The 21,730-nt window shown below is 42.0% G+C and overlaps 1 protein-coding gene across 2 annotated transcripts in view; it reads left to right on the top strand.

The window, feature by feature from the left end:
* LOC118401968 (arf-GAP with GTPase, ANK repeat and PH domain-containing protein 3-like) overlaps window positions 1-9,476 on the top strand; it is a 394,943-nt gene extending 385,467 nt beyond the window's left edge. For both annotated transcript variants that reach the window (XM_035799697.2, XM_035799696.2), the window contains exons 17-18: window positions 5,475-5,730; window positions 6,058-9,476. In XM_035799697.2, the coding sequence (XP_035655590.1) occupies window positions 5,475-5,730; window positions 6,058-6,294 (493 nt within the window). In that variant the 3' untranslated portion in view covers window positions 6,295-9,476. The remainder of the gene's footprint in view (window positions 1-5,474; window positions 5,731-6,057) is intronic.
* The last annotated feature ends 12,254 nt before the right edge of the window (window positions 9,477-21,730 follow it).

The following is a 21,730-nucleotide window of genomic DNA, read 5'->3' as shown; positions in this document are numbered from 1 at the left end:
TACTAAACTGGTTACTACTTTTAATAGACATATGAGGGAATTTATCCAAATACCATTGCTCCCCTAAAATGTGGGGACTATGTACAAAACTGCTGTAAACTCACACGCGATTCACCCTGTATGGATGAAAATACACTCAAATTCAAGCTGACAGTCTGCACTTGACAAATGCACTTGAAATCATTGTTTGATTTCAAATCCAAACTTTTGAAGTAAAAGAAAAAAGTAAAAGTATGAAAGGGAAAATAAATTGACAGATAAATATAGTGTGTATTTACAATGGTGTTTGTTGTTCACTGGTTGCCCTTTTCTTGTGGCAACAGGTTACAAATATTGCTACTGTGATTGCACACTGTGCTATTTCACCTAATAGATATGCGAGTTTTATCAAATTTGGACATGTTTTCGAATTCTTTGTGGGTCTATGTAATCTGAGGGAAATATGTGTCTCTATGGTCGTACATTTGGCAGAAGGTTATGAAGTGCAGCTCAGTTTCCACCTAATTTTGTGGGCAGTGTGCACATAGCTTATCTTCTCTCAAGAGCAAGGTCTGCCTACAGCGGCCTCCCTCAATAGCAAGGCTATGTTCACTGAGTCTGTTCATAGTTTAAGCTTTCCTTAATTTTGGGTCACAGTGGTCAGGTAGCCTGCCTCTGTGTACTCTTTCTTTAGGGTCTAATAACATTCCTCTCGCTCTCTCTCTCTCTCTCTCTCTCTCTCTCTCTCTCTCTCTCTCTCTCTCTCTCTCTCTCTCTCTCTCTCTCTCTGTGTTAGTGAAACTGCCGTCTGTTGCATGGGAATCACTCCTATACAGGCCGCCCCCTCCCACTGTGATAGGTGTTTTGATTGCCTAGTCCCCCCCTCCACCACTCCTTCTCTCTCTGTGCATCTATTTGATGTGAAAGTTGAGGAGCAGGGAGGAGGGGTGTGGGGGGAGTTACCCTGATTGTTTGGGGGGTGGGGCATCCTGATTCCTCCCTTAATGTGTGGACCAATCAATGGTACCTTTATTAGAGGAGGCCAGGATTGGTCATTCTCTGGTCTTGCCTATTCACGGACACTTTACTCAATGCTACCATGGTCCCACCCCATCTTCCTCAGTCTCTTTCCCCCAATAAATCCCTATTTGGCTTTGTCTTTGGAGCGTGACTAATTATCCTTGTTTCTTCCCCTTTATGTGGATCCAGTCATGTGTTGTTGACTCCGTGGGCTGGGTTGAGGAGAATCATTCCGCCATTTGCCACTTAATTATGTGGAGGTCAGAATCCTTTGCTCAGCTCAGGAACTAACAAGCAGAATCTAACATCCTATTTTACCGTTTCCTTTGGTCTTATGAGAGACCCTCTGTGACTTTAGACTAAACTTTTAAAACAAAGGTCAGCTATAAGGTAAATAAATTATCATCACTGCACACAGATATAACACTTTCTGTGGCTCAGTTGGTAGAGCATGGCGCTTGTAACGCCAGGGTAGTGGGTTTGATTCCCGGGACCACCCATACGTAGAATGTATGCACACATGACTGTAAGTCGCTTTGGATAAAAGCGTCAGCTAAATGGCATATATTATTATATATTATTATAAACACTTAATGACTGAGGAAATGAATGCTGCACCAAGCACTAATGCTTTATCATTTATAGAGACAAAATCAGAGGTTTTCATTGAGGTCTTTGCTCTCACGCTCTTTTCTACAAGTCTCCTCTGTCCCCTAAGCAACAGAGGAATTTGGTGTGAGTACTGTATTTGTGCAAAGGTGTGTGTGTGTGTGTGTCATTGGCTTGATTTCCTGAATATCATGCCCTGCTGAGAAAGTTCACTCTCTATCTCCTCTCTTTTCCTCTATTTTCTCCTCTCTCTTTGACATGCTAAATCTGCTGATTTTATTTTTCTTCCTCCTGCGGAGAGGAAGTGTCCTTTTCAAGGGTCTCGGCTTTCCCCCTGACTGACTAAACCCTACCTCTGTTTGGATTGTTGTTCTATTTCAAACAAAAGACAGAGGCGGGATTACCATTTCACTTCCTTTAACACTCTTACCTTTCAAGTGGTGTAGCAGCTAAGGAATTTGAGTCCCACCACTGGCCTGGCTGGGTGCTTTCCATTTTCTTGAACAGAACTCTTTAAAGTACTAGTGTGGTTGCATTTGGACCTGAAGAACTGGGATTGAGGTATTTTTGGAAATATGGCAGGCTGATTTTGTGGCTTCAAGGCATGTATTCACAAAGAGGCTATAGGATCAGTTTTGCCTTTTAGATCACAAGGAACAAGATTCTACAGGGAAGGACCTGATTCCAGATCAGCCCTTGTACTTTGAGACTGCTTTGTGAATACGTTGACATCTTGTTAATGGTTCTCAGCCTTTTTGTTTCACGTCCTGGCGCTAACTTTCTGCCTCATTTAGCTCATGTCAATTCACAGTGTTCTCCTCCCCCGATCTGGCATTCATTCAGTGGGTTAGCTCTCAGAAGAAAACTTTGACCAACCACTCTGTTTGACTTCATCACAAATTCCTAATTTAGCCAAACAAAATCTGGTAGTATATTTGTTCAGACAATTACCCAAAATCGATCAGATGTTCATAAAGTTTTCACACATACTTGATCTTCGGCCTTGGTTCCTGTGGTGGAAAGTGGAAACCAGGGGGGTGGGATGGGCTGTCAGCCTCCTACCCAGAGCAATCCACTGGTTCTGTGTTCTCATTGATCTTCTAACAGCCTTGTCCATATATAATGACAGGGTTTGATGGAGGGCTTACATCACTCCAATCTCCTGCCATTAGAGTTACATTGTTGCGTTCATAGCACCCCCATCCTTAAGAAAATGTTCTTTTTTCGTTTCTGAATGTTCACTATAGGAAGTCATAAGGCAAGTTTAGTGCTATTCCTGTAGCACTGAGCTAATTTGAAGAATTGCGTAAGAACTAGTAAAACTTAACTTAAACCGTTGAGATATAATGCTTTATAACTTGTTATAGCCTAAGCATGTATGCAGGCTTTAAGTGAAGTGTTAATGGACCCTGCACTCAACATAAAACTATTTCTGTTCTGTCAGTGCAATTAGCAATCCTTTAATGAGTAAAGGACAGTGAGAGAGTTCAGGGTGACTCTTTTATCTGCCAGGCTGAGTGTCTTTAGCAGTTCATCAAATTCTTTGCGGAGGCTGACAAAGGCAGCTGTATGGTGGGCCACTGCCGTCAGTAGAGAATAGAGGCTAATTCGCCCCTGTAGTTAAGGCTGAAGGTGCTGAAATGGAGTGCTGTGTATAGTGGGCCTGGCAGATTTTTCAAATCTGTTTTATTTTTTTAACCTTTATTTAGCCAGGTAGGTCAGTTGAGAACAAGTTCTCATTTACAACTGCGACCTGGCCAACAGTGCAAAGCATTGCGACACAAACAACACAGAGTTACACATGGGATAAACAATCGTGCAGTCAATAACACAATAGGAAAGTCTATATACAGTGTGTGCAAATGTAGTAAGATTAGGCAATAAATAGGCCATAGGGGCGAAATAATTACAATTTAGCAATTAAACATTGTCTTCCAACAGATGGCGTCATTCTATCACGGCTCATTGCCACAAGCTATTTGTGATTGAGGTGAATTAGACTGCTATCTAGGCCTACTGACTGACTTTGTGCTGAGTGATGTGGCGTTAGTTTCCACACAGACTGGTTAGCAGACAGTCAGTGTCCTGGGGGATCCTTGTCACTCCATCCAGCGACAGAGTCGTTTGCCCCCTATCAGTGTGAGCCTCTTCTCTCTGTCACTCACCCAGACGCCCAAACAACAGCCCCTTTCTACTTCCCTTATCACTCTGCCCGACGGGGTCGCAGGGTCAGAACCACACTGAGCATGCCCAGCTATTCACTGTATTGATTTAAATTTTTGGGATGATTTGGCGGTTTGTGTGTGGGAGGGAGAAAAGAGAACTGTGGGGGTGGAGATTGAAGATGTAGAGTGATAGAGAGATAGAAGTCTGACTGGCAGTGAATGGAGGGAGATGTAGCCCTCCTTTTCTCCATTCTCTGGCTCTATAACTGAAGGAGCCCAGACCTCAGCTCCAGTCCCCCTCTCTGACTGCCATTCAGGCCCATCGATCGGCCTCCCATCCCGGGCACCCCAGGGGAGGCCAGGGTCCAGGCGCTGGTTGCCTCCTTTGTGGGGGTACCACCAGTTATCCAGTTCAGACTGACGGCTGACAGCGCTGATAAAAACATGTCCCCCTCTCCTCCTGTCCTGTATTGTCCACAGCAGACATGCTGTTCACAATGTGTAACCTTTAGATAGCTGGCTAGACTGTAACCCTCCTGCTGCAGACGATTATCAGTGGAGGTGAGATACAGTTTCAGCATCTGACCCCTCCACTGAGCCCTTTCATCGTCAGTGTCCGGACACTCAGAGGCTACACTAGGCTTCATATTAGAGCAAATACATGCTTGAGACAATGGAGTGAGGGTTAGGATTGATCTTAAGACATCACACTGCAGTGGTCAGATGTGGTCTAGGCTCTATGAGTGATGCAAAATGCAGTTGCTCTAAAGCCAGCCAGCATATCCTTCGACCCCAACCCACACGATCATAGAAGGTCCTTTTATGAAGGATTATCATAGCTTTATATTACAAACATCTAGTTATTTTTAATTGAAAATCCCATTTTGAATTATTATATTTTTTTCAATCAGAAATGCCTTCTTGATCATGTGAACGTTCATGTGCCTTAATTACATACTCGTATGGCATCTGTAAATAGGAATAACAATGTGAAATGATGAGCCTAGTTTAGTCAAGGAGAGAGTACTGAGCTGTACAGGGAGAAAGAAAGGATCCTTCCTGGCTAGTCATGATTGGCTGAGATAATGGAGTGGTTGGACATGCCGAAAGATGAAACCTGATTGATTTGTCACAGAATTCTGTCTATAACAGAATGGAGGCTTCCCTGGTCAGAATATAGATCATCTTTGCTACCGCACATATATGCACTGCAAAAGTGTTGCTACAGCTCTCAGAAATATTGTTGCCATGAATTTAGCTGGGTTTAAGAAGAGAGACTGCTTTCTGGAGGACAATGTCATCCTGACTCACATGCATTTACATGTGTGGGTGAGGCTAAAGTTCAAGAGGGTGTGAGCGATGCTGAATGGGCTTAAACAAAGAAGAGCTCTCTAGGAAGTGTGAAAATCTCTTTCAAAGGGCATTTCCTCCTACTTGTCTCTTCAGTGGGATATAACACGTTTATCAACTTTTAAAGCAGCATAACTTTCCTCCACCTGCAGTGTATGATATACCACTTTGAAGACGGAGTATGTACTTTCTTAAAATATAAATAAAAAAAAATCAAATCACTTTAATTTGATGTAAGCCTCAATAGCGTTATCTGGACACATTTGTATTATTGTTCCTTGTTTTTCGATCCTCTGTAACCTCACTGACCCTCTTTAACCCTCGATGTCATCTCTCTGTGTCCTACCCCAGGGAGGAGAGGGAGCGTTGGATCCGGGCAAAGTATGAACAGAAGCTGTTCCTTGTGGATGTCCCCCAGTCGGACGTGCCCCTGGGGCAGCAGCTGCTTCGGGCTGTGGTGGAGGACGACCTGAGGCTGGTGGTGCTGCTGCTGGCCCACGGCACCAAGGAGGAGGTCAACGAGACGTACGGGGACGGGGACGGACGCACTGCCCTGCACCTGTCCTGCGCCATGGCCAATGTGGTCATCACCCAGCTTCTCATCTGGGTGAGTAGGTTGGGCTTCGAGAGAGGATTGTTTTCAACCTTGATTAAAGATGAATTATCTTCTTGGTTGAATAAAGGTTGAATGATTATGAATAAGATAAGATGGTTAAAGAGTTAAATAGATGGGGAAAATGTTATGGTCAGGGCCAGGAGTGTGTTCTGAGCATGTTACATGACCAGGAAAAACACTTGGCTGTGGATGAAAAGGGAGTGCTTTGTGAGAATCAAACAATATACTGAACTAGCTAAAACAAAATGTCAACTACACCTCTCTCTGTCCACTTCTTCTCCTCCTCCTCCTCCTCACACTTCTCCTCTGTTCCCTCAGTATGGTGTGGATGTGAAGAGTCGGGACGCTCGCGGCCAGACGCCGCTGTCCTGCGCCCGGCGGGCAGGAAGCCAGGAATGTTCTGACATCCTGCTCCAGCACGGCTGCCCCAATGACCCCGTCAACAGCCTGACCACACCCAACATGAGCCGCAGAAACCCCGATGTTAACCCTAACCCTAACGTCAACAATAACAACGCCCTCGGTGAACTCAACCGCAGTGTCAGTATCATGTAAGACCAGGAGTGGATCTGACCGGACTCACGGATCACCAAGGCCCCTGAACATACACATACTGTGTCCCCATAGACTACCCAGTGATCGTACTACTTTCCCAGTGTCCAGTCCTCATTCTCCTCTTACTCAACTTCATATTGTGCAACCTAGACTGAGTAACTGACAGTGGAGTTTCTGTTGTTGTTGGCGCAACGGACAGGATAGAGATATTCCACGACACTGAGAGAGGTGCTTACCTGGTGGACATTGTATATTGTATTTGTTTTGTTGTTTTTCTCATATCATCACCACAGAGGTGAATCTCTGTCAGAAACGATCATGATCAGCTTTAAAGCTTGTTATTGTTATTAAGCATCAACCAAATGAATGGCTCAAGATTTCTTTGTGTTTTTGGCATTCACCTCTCCTCTCCCCACTCTGTACTAAAACATTTCCTTTCAGGTCTTCATCTGTTGGAGCCAGACTGGGTTTTTATTCGACTGTTATATGAAATGACTAATTCCATCCATTCATGCTTCCATACCTACATGGAGAAAGATAAACACCTTCGTAACATTTTGCATTAGATACTCAAAAGGAACTGCTATGTTGGATGCACAGTGATACCATGCATAGTCAGGTACCATGGTAAGTGATACCATGCATAGTCAGGTACCATGGTAAGTGATACCATGCATACAGGAAAGAAACTATTACTATCGATAATGTAATAGAGTTTACGACACGTAAGGTCCTCCATAATCCATGTCCCACCAATATCACAATTATTAAGGTTCTATTTGACCCAGTTATTATTGGTACTATTAAGCTATCAAACTCTTGACATGCCATTTGTGTACAAAAGCATATCTAGATGGAAGATCAAAAATGATTTAAATACTTTACTTAGGGGCAAAAGGTTTAAACCACAATTTGAGATTTAAGAAATGATTGCACAATGGGAGAATTTTGGGAGATAGTAAAGTGATTTAATTAGTTGCCCTTGCAAATCATCCATTATTATAAGGGAATTGATGGGTCTGTTTTATGAGCACCGGGACAAATGTTTTTTGTAAAGATTCCTCTTCAATCAGAAATCTTTCACAGGGATGATTGAAGGAAGGAAATTGTATCATTAAGACATCTTTGTTGGAGTAATTTCTGAACAGGTTGAAGAGTGTTGGTAATTACTTGACACATCACATTATCCTAAACCAATTTTCTAACTACTACAGGCGTAATGGAATATCTGTTCACCTCCTGTGGCCGAAGGCCCTGTATATTGGTACTCATGATACTATTTCTTCTGTTGTTGCGGTGAACAATGTGGTACGTGTGTTTGTGTGTGTGTGCTTATGTATGAGTGTGTGAGTAAAAGAGAGAGAGCAAGCAACTGAGTAAATCTGTGTAAGGACACCATTGGGAGGAAAGGTTAACATTTATAGTTGTTTGACTAAAATATGTTTTCAAGTGTACAGACCTAAAGTAGCTCTTTCTCCTATAAGATTTATCCTGAAACATTGTGGATTAACTTTGACTTCTGGAGTCGTAATTTCCTCTCCAACTGACTTTAACCGACCATCCTTACTCAATGGACCTAACCAAGTACATTCAAGTGTCAAACTGTTGAGATGGCGACTGAACGGGTCAAGATGATGGATGAAGAGAAAAGCTGCGATGACTTGAGACACTATGGTAATTCTTCATGATAATATCACATGTATATATCAGTACTGGGACAAGACAAGATAAAGGAGGAAGGGCTTTGACCACAGGAATATTCAAGTGATATTGGTATAAAGTCTATAGAGACATGTATTTTTCCTCGCACTTCCACTGTTTTAAGGGTTGAAGTTATAACCCTGTTTTCTGGTTTTACTATTGCGGTGTTTATGTTTACAGGGCAAAGGCTCTTCATATTAACCCTGGTACTTTATCTACACGGTTTTGTTGATTCCCAGCGGGCATAACTGGTTGGAATTATATCAGTATAACCATATTACAATCTGGTTGTAAACTGGTTGGAATGACATAATTTAAACCAGCTTTGCTCTGTGTATTCCCTCTGTATTTGTAGTTTATTGAAGCTCACAGAATATCAATGGGGCTCCCGAGTAGCGCAGTGGTCTAAGGCACTGCATCTCAGTGCACGATGCGTCACTACAGTCCCTGGTTCGATTCCAGGCTGTATCACATCCGACCGTGATTGGGAGTCCCATAGGGCAGCGCACAATTGTCCCAGCATCGTCTGGGTTTGGCCGGGAGGTAGGCCGTCATTGTAAATAAGAATTTGTTCTTAACTGACTTGCCTAGTTAAATAAAGGTTCAATAAATAACCAAATGACATTTTGACTGATGGTCAACAGAGCTTGTAAACAGCCTTAAGTTATAACGGTACATTGACAAGTTGTTTTTTTCCTTAGGTGTGCAGTATGTGTATAAACCACCATGGCACCAGCTTAATTAAATACATTCTTGAGTACATTTCCAAGTATGTCTGATATACGGTAGTAGATTATTTCTTATAGGAGTTTACGGTATATACTTACCTGATGCCATAGTACCTTTTTCACCCTTGTAATATTTCCCTTCCCCACTGCTCTTAATGTTGCCTGACTATAACCATTATTCATTCTAAGCAAAGTGTTTTCCCCCAAAGACATGGCACCCTATTCCCTAAATAGTGCACTATTTTTGATCAGAGCTCAATGCGTGACCTGGTCAAAAGTAGTGCACTATAAGGGAGAAGGTAATTACCATTTCGGACACACCCAGGATGTACTGTAGAAATGGGTCCAAGATCCTTTATGACCAGACAAACAATTGAAAATATTTGAGTTTCCGGTCACTCTTTTTTACTTGTCAACCCTATTTTTATATCTTGTTAAATTCTTCCTCTTTGTTTTTAAGCATATTTTTTAGGTACTTTGGTCTCAATGTATCTACATTATCTGACCATTTGAGGTACTCTGTGTATAATGATGTACATTTGACATATTTATAATGCAGTATGTAAATATGGTTTGTTTTTTTTGTTTATTTTTTTTTTCTCTGTTTACGTTTAGAACGTGAAACAAAGGTTAAAGCTAAAGGGTTACCTGCAGCGTGATTGGACGCTTGGATGACTGTTGAACTATTCAAACACTACAATAAAACAAAGTAGCCTTTCCTGGATTTGGGAAATAACAAAAAAATGAAACGCATCTCTCTCTTTGCATTTCTCATTGTATCTTCTTTAAATGACTTGTGTAAGTGATGTACTGTATGTATGTATGTATGTATGTATGTATGTATGTATGTATGTATGTATGTATGTATGTATGTATGTATGTATGTGTGTATGTGTGTGTGTGTGTGTGTGTGTGTGTGTGTGTGTGTGTGTGTGTGTGTGTGTGTGTGTGTGTGTGTGTGTGTGTGTGTGTGTGTGTGTGTGTATGTATGTAATAGCAACATGTGAGGCACAAGCTTATATTGTAACCACTCTTAAAACATTGTGCCACTCCCAAGGCAACATTGAAAACTCCCATCTTACACAAGTCCTCCATTTTCTTAACGGCACTTCCTATCTAACCGTCTGTGCGATATACTGTGATGTGCCAATATATGACAATCTGTCTCAATATCCAGGTTTAATACGTTTAAAAGTATTATTCTACAGTATATAAGTCATGGATATAGGATCATTAGCCAGCCTCAATCAGTCAGATCCATTGAAGTTAGACAGTGAAGACAATCCCCTTGTGTTGGTGTGTTTCAAATGAGCATTTGTGTTGGGATACTGAGGATGGCCCATTGGTGTGTATTGTGTGTACCCAGTGGTTGAAAAAGTACCCAATTGTCATACTTGAGTAAAAGTAAAGACACCTTTAATAGAAAATTACTCAAATAAAAATCAAAAGTAAATGTATTTGCTAAAATACACTTAAGTATCAAAAGTAAAAGCATAAATCATTTCAAATTCCTCATATTAGGCAAACCAGACGGCACCATTTATTTGTTTTTTCTTTATTTACAGATAGTCAGGGGCACACTCCAACACTTAGACATAATTTACAAATGAAGCATTTGTGTTTAGTGAGTCCCCCATATCAGAAGCAGTAGAGATGATCAGAATGTTCTCTTGATAAATACGTGAATTGGACCATTTTCCTGTCCTGTTAAGCATTCAAAATATATAACGAGTACTTTAGGTTGTCAGAGAAAATGTATGGAGTTAAAAGTACATTATTTTCTTTAGTCAGGTAAAAGTAAAAGTATAAAATAACTACTTAAGTAGTACTTTAAAGTATTTTTACTTAAGTACTTTACACCAGTGTGTGTACAATTAAGTGTATATACCATTGTTACAATTATGTTTCAGGGATACCAGAACGTGACAGAGCTCAGATGCCTCCTTCCTATGCCAGTCCTTTGGCTAAGTGAGTTACCCCCTCTACCCCTCCACTTCCTGCTCATGTGCCACCCCCACCCCCCCAATTGACAGTCCCAATAGCCTCCAGGTAAGGAGAATTAAGAGAAAGAGCCAGGCTTAGTGTCAGGCTGCGTGATGCGGAGGGAGAAAGTGAAAGGTCTCTGTCAAGAGGAGTCAAAGCACACCACTAATCTACTCCTTATTTTCAGCTAATCTGCTCTCCGCAAATGCAGGCGGCTCTGCGCTTCCCCACAACTCTGTTTTCTCTTCTGTTGTCTCTTATTACATATTTTCTTCTTCCTTCCTCTATAAAGACTGAGATGGTGATACAACCACACGTGTATACTCAAGCGCGCATACACACACACAACCACACACACACACATAGTTGAGAAAGTAGCTTATACAATATGAGTCAATACTGTGACTTGCTAAGGAAAGGCAATACGGACAAGTGAAAATCTGTCTTCTAATTGAATAATTTCAGATAGTACCTCCTCGTTTCACTTAATTTCAAAAAGTTTTCTACCTACTGAACAGAACCCTGTTATGTTATTGCATAGGAGGTAAGCTAAACACTGAGGAGTGTTCTGTGCCGCCCACCTTGGCTTAGACAAATCACCTCCCAGATTGCAGAGGAGGGTTTACCTCTGATGGATGGCTACACAAACATCTGACGAGAACATATTTGAAAACATTCATTCAAAATCTCCGTAAAGTGTTGCACTACCTACTCACAAGGGGGCCGATTCTGACTTAGGAAATTAACACCTTTCCTATGCACAACTTTCCTACGCACTTCTCAGTAGTTGGTATTCGGTGTGCGATGGGCTTTGCAGGTGTAGTTCCCTTGCGTGCTGAATACTGTACAGTATATGTAATTCAATCACCCACTTTCTGGCCAACACATTTTCTCTGTAGGATTTTCTTTCAATAGTACATTTATCTTAAGCCATCCCTTTAAATACGGTGTACCTTTAATTCGAATTTTGTTGACAGATTACATTGAGAGAATGTAACGGCTCTCCTCTTCGTCTGATGATGAGGAATAGGAATCATCGAACCAACACGCAGCGTCGTAAGTGTTCATAGTAAATTTAATGAAATAAACTGAACACTGAATGACAAAAAAACAACAGAGCGTGAACGACACGAAACAGTCCTGTATGGTGAAAAAACACAAAACAGGAAACAACTACCCACCAACACAGGTGGGAACAGGCTACCTAAGTATGGTTCTCAATCAGAGACAACAATTGACAGCTGCCTCTGATTGGGAACCATACCAGGCCTAACACATAGAAATACAACACACAGAACAAAACAGAATGACCACCCCAAGTCACGCCCTGACCAAACCAAAATAGAGACATAAAAAAGGAACTAAGGTCAGGACGTGACAGAGAACAGGTTAAGAAAATAGGGATCAATGAAAGAAATCCATCTAAATATATGCATATTCGTCTCCATTTCAGCACCAACTGGTAGATGTAAAAATACTCTGATTTTGTAGATGATTTAGGTACATTTTAGGGTTAGGAAAGTACTGTACTGAAAGACACTAAATATTGAACAATAGTCTTATAAATCTACCCTAATCATCAATAATCATGGAACTTTATGACAACGGTCCATTAGTCATGAACCGTGCTCCAAGTTTAACCTGCTATGTGTGGTCTGAGTTCCATAATGATTCAAATAGGCTACATGTACCAAATTATTGCACAACGTTAACCAAATGTGATCCACTACTGCTAGAGACCCTCAGGAACAATTTACACAGATGTGACAGAGGAAAGAAAGGTCAACGGAATGGAATGATGTAAAATTTAAGCTACGAACTAACACTAAAGTGACAGTTATAAATGTATGTAGGTATTACGGGCGGTGGCTCCCGTTAGTGACTAATATTTAGCATAATACAAATTGTTAAATAAAACGGAGAAAAGCCCGGGCGTATAATTAAAACATTCTAAAGCACATACATCAACCTGGCAGGTTCAGCCCTACAGAAGCCTGTTACTTGGGGCTCCAAATTTCATCCATGCAAATTGAGGGCACAGCTATTTATAGCCTACTTCACTGTGGAATAGGGGTCGTAATACATATCAAGTTGATAGGATTTTTAGTTTGCTTCCATATGAATGGTTCCACATTTGTCTCGAAGGATCAGAGGGAAGTTTATTTACAATCCTGTTCTCCAAACGGATTACTAATTTACCTAGCTCTAATCAATAGCTATTATCAATACATAAGTTACAGTGCATGGAGAATGCTGTTATTTCTATAGGAAAAAGAAAGTAGTTATTTTACCACTTGGCAGGTTTGCTCGATCTTAGTTATGGTTAGTCATGGTTATGAGGGGAATTAAGTCAAGGTCAGAATTCTGTTTATCTGTAAACACCTCCACCACAACTTCATTTCTTAGGTCTCCACCCGAACGATTAGCGGGTGAATCACGTGCTATTCTCACGCTTAAGTTCAAGGTCAGAATATGCATTTAGAGAAATGTGCATAAAAAGGGAATTGCGTTCCAATTTTGAACGCTTAGCTCAGGTTGGAATCAGCCCCAAGGTAATTAGGGGTTCACAGCAAAGCTGAGAAACGTATTGTTATTCTTAGATTTTATTTTTCCTTGACATGGTCAAGTAACTCATGCATAGATTAGTAAGTATTATTTCTAATTTGGCACACAGAAACTAAAGGCCATGAGTAACTTGGTCAAAAAGAATGGCAACGATAGGCCTATAGGTGGCGCTGTTATAAGCAGTCTCACTTAAATCCTCATATCTGCCACCCCGTTTGACATAGAGACTTTGTATGTAGGTTACTTTTCTCATGCTGAACAAATTTGCCTCAAGGACCCATTAAGTCTGTCAGGATAGATTTTCCTCTATCTTGGAAATTTTGGAAAACCTATGAATAACTTTTGAAAATGTCTTTTTTTTTCACCTTTATTTAACCAGGTAGGCAAGTTGAGAACAAGTTCTCATTTACAATTGCAACCTGGCCAAGATAAAGCAAAGCAGTTCGACAGATACAACAACACAGAGTTACACATGGAGTAAAACAAACATACAGTCAATAATACAGTATAAACAAGTCTATATACAATGTGAGCAAATTAGGTGAGAAGGGAGGTAAAGGCAAAAAAGTCCATGATGGCAAAGTAAATACAATATAGCAAGTAAAACACTGGAATGGTAGTTTTGCAATGGAAGAATGTGCAAAGTAGAAATAAAAATAATGGGGTGCAAAGGAGCAAAATAAATAAATAAATAAAATACAGTTGGGAAAGAGGTAGTTGTTTGGGCTAAATTATAGGTGGGCTATGTACAGGTGCAGTAATCTGTAAGATGCTCTGACAGTTGGTGCTTAAAGCTAGTGAGGGAGATAAGTGTTTCCAGTTTCAGAGATTTTTGTAGTTCGTTCCAGTCATTGGCAGCAGAGAACTGGAAGGAGAGGCGGCCAAAGAAAGAATTGGTTTTGGGGGTGACTAGAGAGATATACCTGCTGGAGCGTGTGCTACAGGTGGGAGATGCTATGGTGACCAGCGAGCTGAGATAAGGGGGGACTTTACCTAGCAGGGTCTTGTAGATGACATGGAGCCAGTGGGTTTGGCGACGAGTATGAAGCGAGGGCCAGCCAACGAGAGCGTACAGGTCGCAATGGTGGGTAGTATATGGGGCTTTGGTGACAAAACGGATTGCACTGTGATAGGCTGCATCCAATTTGTTGAGTAGGGTATTGGAGGCTATTTTGTAAATGACATCGCCAAAGTCGAGGATTGGTAGGATGGTCAGTTTTACAAGGGTATGTACCTCTCTGATTTGGTCCTGCCGTACATACCTACACGTACGCTACGGTCACAAGACGCAGGCCTCCTAATTGTCCCTAGAATTTCTAAGCAAACAGCTGGAGGCAGGGCTTTCTCCTATAGAGCTCCATTTTTATGGAACGGTCTGCCTACCCATGTCAGAGACGCAAACTCGGTCTCAACCTTTAAGATTCTTTAAGGATTCTCTGCCTCTAACCCTGTTACGGGGGCTGAGTCACTGGCTTGCTGGGGCTCTCTCATGCCGTCCCTGGGGGGGGGTGCGTCACCTGGGTGGGTTGATTCACTGTTGTGGTCAGCCTGTCTGGGTTGGCGCCCCCCCCTTGGGTTGTACCGTGGCGGAGATCTTTGTGGGCTATACTCGGCCTTGTCTCAGGATGGTAAGTTGGTGGTTGAAGATATCCCTCTAGTGGTGTGGGGGCTGTGCTTTGGCAAAGTGGGTGGGGTTATATCCTTCCTGTTTGGCCCTGTCCGGGGGTGTCCTCGGATGGGGCCACAGTGTCTCCTGACCCCTCCTGTCTCAGCCTCCAGTATTTATGCTGCAGTAGTTTATGTGTCGGGGGGCTAGGGTCAGTTTGTTATATCTGGAGTACTTCTCCTGTCCTATTCGGTGTCCTGTGAATCTAAGTGTGCGTTCTCTAATTCTCTCCTTCTCTCTTTCTTTCTCTCTCTCGGAGGACCTGAGCCCTAGGACCATGCCCCAGGACTACCTGACATGATGACTCCTTGCTGTCCCCAGTCCACCTGGCCATGCTGCTGCTCCAGTTTCAACTGTTCTGCCTTACTATTATTCAACCATGCTGGTCATTTATGAACATTTGAACATCTTGGCCACGTTCTGTTATAATCTCCACCCGGCACAGCCAGAAGAGGACTGGCCACCCCACATTTGCTCTCTCTAATTTCTCTTTCTTTCTCTCTCTCGGAGGACCTGAGCCCTAGGACCGTGCCCCAGGACTACCTGACATGATGGCTCCTTGCTGTCCCCAGTCCACCTGACTGTGCTGCTGCTCCAGTTTCAACTGTTCTGCCTTATTATTATTCGACCATGCTGGTCATTTATGAACATTTGAACATCTTGGTCATGTTCTGTTATAATCTCCACCCGGCACAGCCAGAAGAGGACTGGCCACCCCACATAGCCCGGTTCCTCTCTAGGTTTCTTCCTAGGTTTTGGCCTTTCTAGGGAGTTTTTCCTAGCCACCGTGCTTTTACACCTGCATTGTTTGCTGTTTGGGGTTTTAGGCTGGGTTTCTGTACAGCACTTTGAGATATCAGCTGATGTACGAAGGGCTATATAAATCAATTTGATTTGATTTTGATTTGATTTGATATGTTTGGCAGCATGAGTGAAGGATGCTTTGTTGCGAAATAGGAAGCCAGTTCTAGATTTAACTTTGGATTGGAGATGTTTGATATGGGTCTGGAAGGAGAGTTTACAGTCTAACCAGACACCTAAGTATTTGTAGTTGTCCACGTATTCTAAGTCAGAACCGTCCAGAGTAGTGATGTTGGACAGGCGGGTAGGTGCAGGTAGCGATCGGTTGAAGAGCATGCATTTAGTTTTACTTGTATTTAAGAGCAATTGGAGGCCACGGAAGGAGAGTTGTCGGTTAGGGTCGGTTATCTACACACAGAGCCTGAGTTCACCGCTGGGGCCGACAGATAAACAAAAAAAAGAAAAAGAACAAAAAGAATGGAGTACCGGGATTAATGGACAGGCATCAGCTATGTAGCCAAGTCATCATAGGGTCCAGGGGCCAACAATAGATAGGACAGGGAAGCCGCGGAGTAGTCTTTACTACGCTAGCATGCGGGGGACACAGCGTTTAAAGTTAGTAGCCCGGGGCTAGTAGAAGCATCTGCTCCGACGTCCGACGGAGGCCGGTTTTAGGCACAGAGGATGGAGTATTCGTCGGCAGACCTGTCGTGGTGGTGCGGCGGGGCACCGTGTTGACTAAGAATCCAAGCCAGATGGCGAAAAAGGTATTGTATTTGTAGAAATTTTGTTTTCTATCCGTGGGAAGTGCGCCTGGCTCACGGCTAACTGGTGTTAGCTTCGGGGCAGGGGCTTAGCCACTATAGCCACTCGGTAGCAGCGGTGATCCGGTGCAAAGGTCCAGAGCTTACGGCAAGGATCCGGTGGAGTAGTGTGTTCTAGCCGTGTTTGAGTGGAGTCCGGGTGAACAACTGAGTAGGCCGGAAGGTGGGCCTCAGGGATAGCTTCGGTACTGGGTAACTCGGTGGGTGCTAGCTAGCTGTGAAGATCAGGAGAATGGTCCAGGGATTACGGCAGGAATCCAGTGTTGTAGTGAAGAGACAGTCCATTACTGGTAGGCTGGCGAGTACTATCCAAGCTAAAAAAAAAGGGCAGGTACCTGTACAGAAGGTAAAGGCCGCTAGCAGTGGGTAACAATGACTAAATAGCTTGTAGCTAATTAGCTGGTTAGCTTCTGATGGCTAGGTGGTTCTTGCTACAATTAAAAATAATAGCGGTTCCATATCACATTGGGTGAGGCAGGTTACCGGAAGGTATAATTGAACTAAAATGGAGAAGAGATTGAAAATAAAATTGAAATATATACATTAAAGGCGAAAAAGTACAAAAGTACATGAGAGGACGAACAAAACACGTATGCACTGCTATGCCATCTTGGAATATTGTGAAGGAAGAAACCACATGGACAAAGTAATAAGCAAGTTAGGTCCAAACAACTGATTTTCACTAAGTCAAATTAATGTATTGTGTTAAGAGGTTTTATGATGCTTGTGTCTAAACCAAAGTAGATCATTTTAAGATTGTTCTATACATAAGTACGGGTCTCTATATGCTTCAATATGTGCATCCTTTGTGGGCTAATAGTCAAAATGTTTGCCTTGGGGTAAGTTGAGCCAATGATTGAACCAATTGAAATGTTTTCTTTCCAGGAGTAATGCAAGCCATTATCACTGGGCTATGAGGGACAAAATGGCAAGTGTTAATAAAAAGTACAGTGTTTGTTAGGTGTTAAGCCTGTGTTAAAAGATTCTTAAAATTACTAAAAGACAAAAAAAGCATTTGTGATTATGTTGACTTGTACTTGGGAATAAAGATAGACATGGTTTTCTAAAAGGTTGTGGTAATATTTCATTCAGTACAGAAATGTGTTGGCGGCTTAACTGACCCTGTCACATGGCCCAACTTACCCCACACCTGGGGTAAGTTGTGTCAGGAGACCACTTTTTTTGGAAATGCTATGTTTTTAAAACGGTAATGTTTACATGAATTATGATCATTTCGAGGGAAATACCACATCCTGAAATATATGTAGATATCTTTGTTAGAAAGAATACTATATTTCCCTGGACGGAATGATGGTGAATGTAAATGTCTCTCCTTACCCCAATCTCATTTACTCTGTCCTTCCTGACAACCTCCTGAATAACCATTCATGATTTTCCCCTCCATCATACGTGACCAGCAGTGATATCCATGCCTCTTCGGACCTGACCTCTCATAACTATTTCTCCACACTCACCTCCATATCTTTACCTATCGCTAACCAGAGTTTCTCAGCATCTCTCCATCTCACTCTTCCCTTCGTACCTTTCCCCTTCTCTTCATCTCCTTCTCGCTTTCTCTTTCTCCATATCTCTCTCTCTCCGTTCTTGGCTCTTTCCTTCTCCAACTCTCTCACCCATCCCTCCCTCTCCCATTCTTTCTCCCTTCCCTGTTCTTCCTACTCTCTACCCCCTCATTCCATCTCTCTCTCTGCCCCCCTTGGCTCGTATTCATGCATTTAGTTTCTCCGCTGTTAATTTGCCTGAGAATGCATTAGCTGTAATGAAGGCTGAGGGCCGAGGGAATCCTCCAGGGTTCCATTAATCATCCCCCCTCAGACAGGCAACCTTGATTACAAGTGGCAAGAAATTCATTAGAGCCAGGCCTCTGACAACTCTTATCTCCGCCACTAGATCTGACTCATTAGGCAGCCAAATTAAAGCTATGATGGCCCTGATGAAACTCAGCGCTTGTTTATCTTGTGCGATTTGATGCATCTGCCCATACATCACGCTTGGAGATGGAGAGGGGGATGTCCTGCATGCAGACTCTCCCGGGAAGTCAGGGCTTTCGTCTGGGCACGGGTATGGGATGGAATGTCCTGGCTCTCTATGTGCGGCTATCTAGGAAAATATAGGCACAGATTTCATACATACATAATAATAATAATATAATAATAATAATAATAATAATAATATATAATAATATATAATAATAATAATAATATATGCCATTTAGCAGACGCTTTTATCCAAAGCGACTTACAGTCATGCGTGCATACATTCTACGTATGGGTGGTCCAGGGGATCGAACCCACTACCCTGGCGTTACAAGCGCCATGCTCTACCAACTGAGCTACAGAAGGACCACCTACATTTCATGCAGACCCTCCCAAGAGGTCAGAAAGGCCTCGGGTCCGTGTATAATACTGTCTCTACACTCACTGTGAGGGATGGGAGGGTCTCTCTGTCTTGCCACGCAGCTCTCTAGCAAGGAAAGTATCTTAACTAAATTTAGATCTCAAGAAAATGTATAATGTGTCTCAGTTAGGGGGCTGTGTTTAGGCATAAGTACTATGGCATCAATGTAAAAAATAATTGTATTATACTCAGTACAATACCACAATGAATGGTGTAAGCAATTTGGCTATGTTCTCCTTATTTATTCTCATGGAAAATTACAGTTTCTCTTGCAACAACTGCAGTATTTCAGCTGGGAATATGTCATTGTACTTTAATTGTGTATAAATTCACCTAGTCTGAAATAGCCATAACACTCTGGTACTAAGTAATCTACTTGACATCCAGCATTCGTCAGCTCTCTTAAGACCATAATAAAACCTCCATCACTTGCTCCCGACAACATTAATCCTTATATCACCATCCCAGTGTCACAATCTTGATGCATGAAGTGGACAATAACAAATGACTTCACATTGTCATGGTTGGTCAGATGGCAATGCTACTCATGCCCTCCGTTAGCCAAGTTATGCAGTTGGGCTTTTGATACAAATTTCATTGCCAAAACCAACAGCAGGCTTAAGCTGTGCATTTACTTTACCTTAGCCTTATAGTTTGATATAGGCTATGGTTCTCAGATACTGTATTATATCACTTCAATCATTGAAGTTCAACGGCAGCTTAAAATCTAGATTGTTATTTCCTAAAAGGACATAAGGAAGATATTAACTTTCCCCCCATGGCTTTTGTGGCCCATGTCAACAGTTGCACCACTTGTTACTCGGTTAATATTTAATAAAAACAATATTTAGTTTATAAGTCAAGATATGTCTCAAGTTCAGTTTATTATATATTCTTCATGGACATGTGGAGACCTCCCAGCTAGCACCTTTGGTTTCCCATTGGTTCTGGGAATGAAGCCATAAGTTTCCTGACCTGTAAAACTGAACTTTTTTTTTTAACTGTCCTGAGAACTAAAGTGAAGATTTTGCCTGTTCTGGGAAGTACATGTTTTGGTTGCGGCGAGGTTCTGAGAATATTTTAGTATGGTTACCTTAAAGTTTTCCTGGGTTTTATTGACTTTCTGAGAATATTTTAGTATGGTTACCTTAAAGTTTTCCTGGGTTTTATTGACTTTCTGAGAATGGAAATTATAGGTTATTTGAATGTAATTAAATAACGTTCTGAGAAAATGTTTCAATAAGAATTTTGGGTGTAGCGGTCTAATGCACTGCATCTCAGCGCAAGAGGTGTCACTGCAGTCCCTGGTTCAAATCCAGGCTACATCACATCTGGCTGTGATTGGAAGTCCCATAGGGCGGCGCACAATTGGCCCAGCGTCGTCTGGGTTTGGCTGGGGTAGGCTGTCATTGTAAATAAGAATTTGTTCTTAACTGTCTTGCCTAGTTAAATAAAAGGTTAAAACTGTTTATAACTTCATGCACAGATAGGACACATGGATATTCATTTGCTTGGGCATTAATCATGCAAACATGTTTCATTTTTATTGTGGCATGGCATCAGTGAGATTTAAACCTATGATATTCTGTTCTCTATCCAATGAATTAGTCCACTGCAGCTCCAGAATGAAGATAGCAGGATGCAGCTATTTTTTTTAAACTCATACAAAGCTGTACAATTTTGTCTATTCAAAACAGACCCCATTTCAAAGGGTACAAGCACTCATTAAAATCACACTTAACAAGATAGACGATAGCGAGAGTTTTGTTGACGCTGAGAACGGAATATATATGTTCTTTTAACGTTTTTTGAACTGTACGAATGTTTTCTTGTGGGTTTCTACGGAAAGTTTTATTCATGTTCTGAGAACATAACTTTAAATAGAACCATGAGGAAACTTGAAGAAAACGTTATGCTGAAGTACTGACGTTCCCACAGAAGAACGTTGTTTCTTAATGTTCTCTGAACGTTCTAAGACATGACTTTAAATACAACCATGAGGAAACCTGTAGGAAACGTTATACTTAAGTACTAAAATTCCCACCTGAGAAACATGGTTTTGCGCAAGCTGGGTATCCTGCGCCATTCCCAGAAATTTGTGGGGAGGTTGCATGCAAAATAACCATAGGACACCATGCTCTCACCTAGCTCTAAAACACATATGGTTCTCAGAACCTTATGTGCTAACTGGGCTATCTCTTTCTTCCATTTTGAGCAATGTGTTGGTTCAGAACTGCTGCGAGCTGATTAATTAAGCTACAGTAATATATTATAATATAGCTACAGGATCATAAGAGCCCAATTTGGGAACAGTTCAAAGAGACCTATCGTGTCCAAACTCACATCCGGATACTAAGGCCAGCAGAGCTTGATATTTTGTACAGCCTACCCCGCAGGTGCCCCCTCCCCTTTAGAAATTTGGCAACCACACTTTAGATGGACCATAGACTCAAGCATTAAATTGCCATGTAAAAACTCCTCTGGGTTGAGAGAGAGAAAACTAGAAAAGGAGGATGAAGGATATCTGCAGAATTGGGTGAGCCTACCCAGCTAGCATATAACGTTCTGAGAACCATATGTTTCTTAGAGCTGGGTGTGAGTATGGTTGTCCTATGGCTATTGTGCATTAAACCTTTCCACAACTTTATGGGAATGGTGCAGGATATCCAGCTAGCACATAATGTTCTGAGAGCCATAAGTTTCTTAGGTGGGGATTTCAGTACTTCAGCACAACGTTTCCTACAGATTTC

The sequence above is a fragment of the Oncorhynchus keta genome, chromosome 23, assembly GCF_023373465.1.
Source record: "Oncorhynchus keta strain PuntledgeMale-10-30-2019 chromosome 23, Oket_V2, whole genome shotgun sequence".
Lineage (NCBI taxonomy): Eukaryota > Metazoa > Chordata > Actinopteri > Salmoniformes > Salmonidae > Oncorhynchus > Oncorhynchus keta.
Note: the sequence above shows the minus strand (reverse complement) of the source record. Positions and strands in the feature narration are given on the sequence as shown.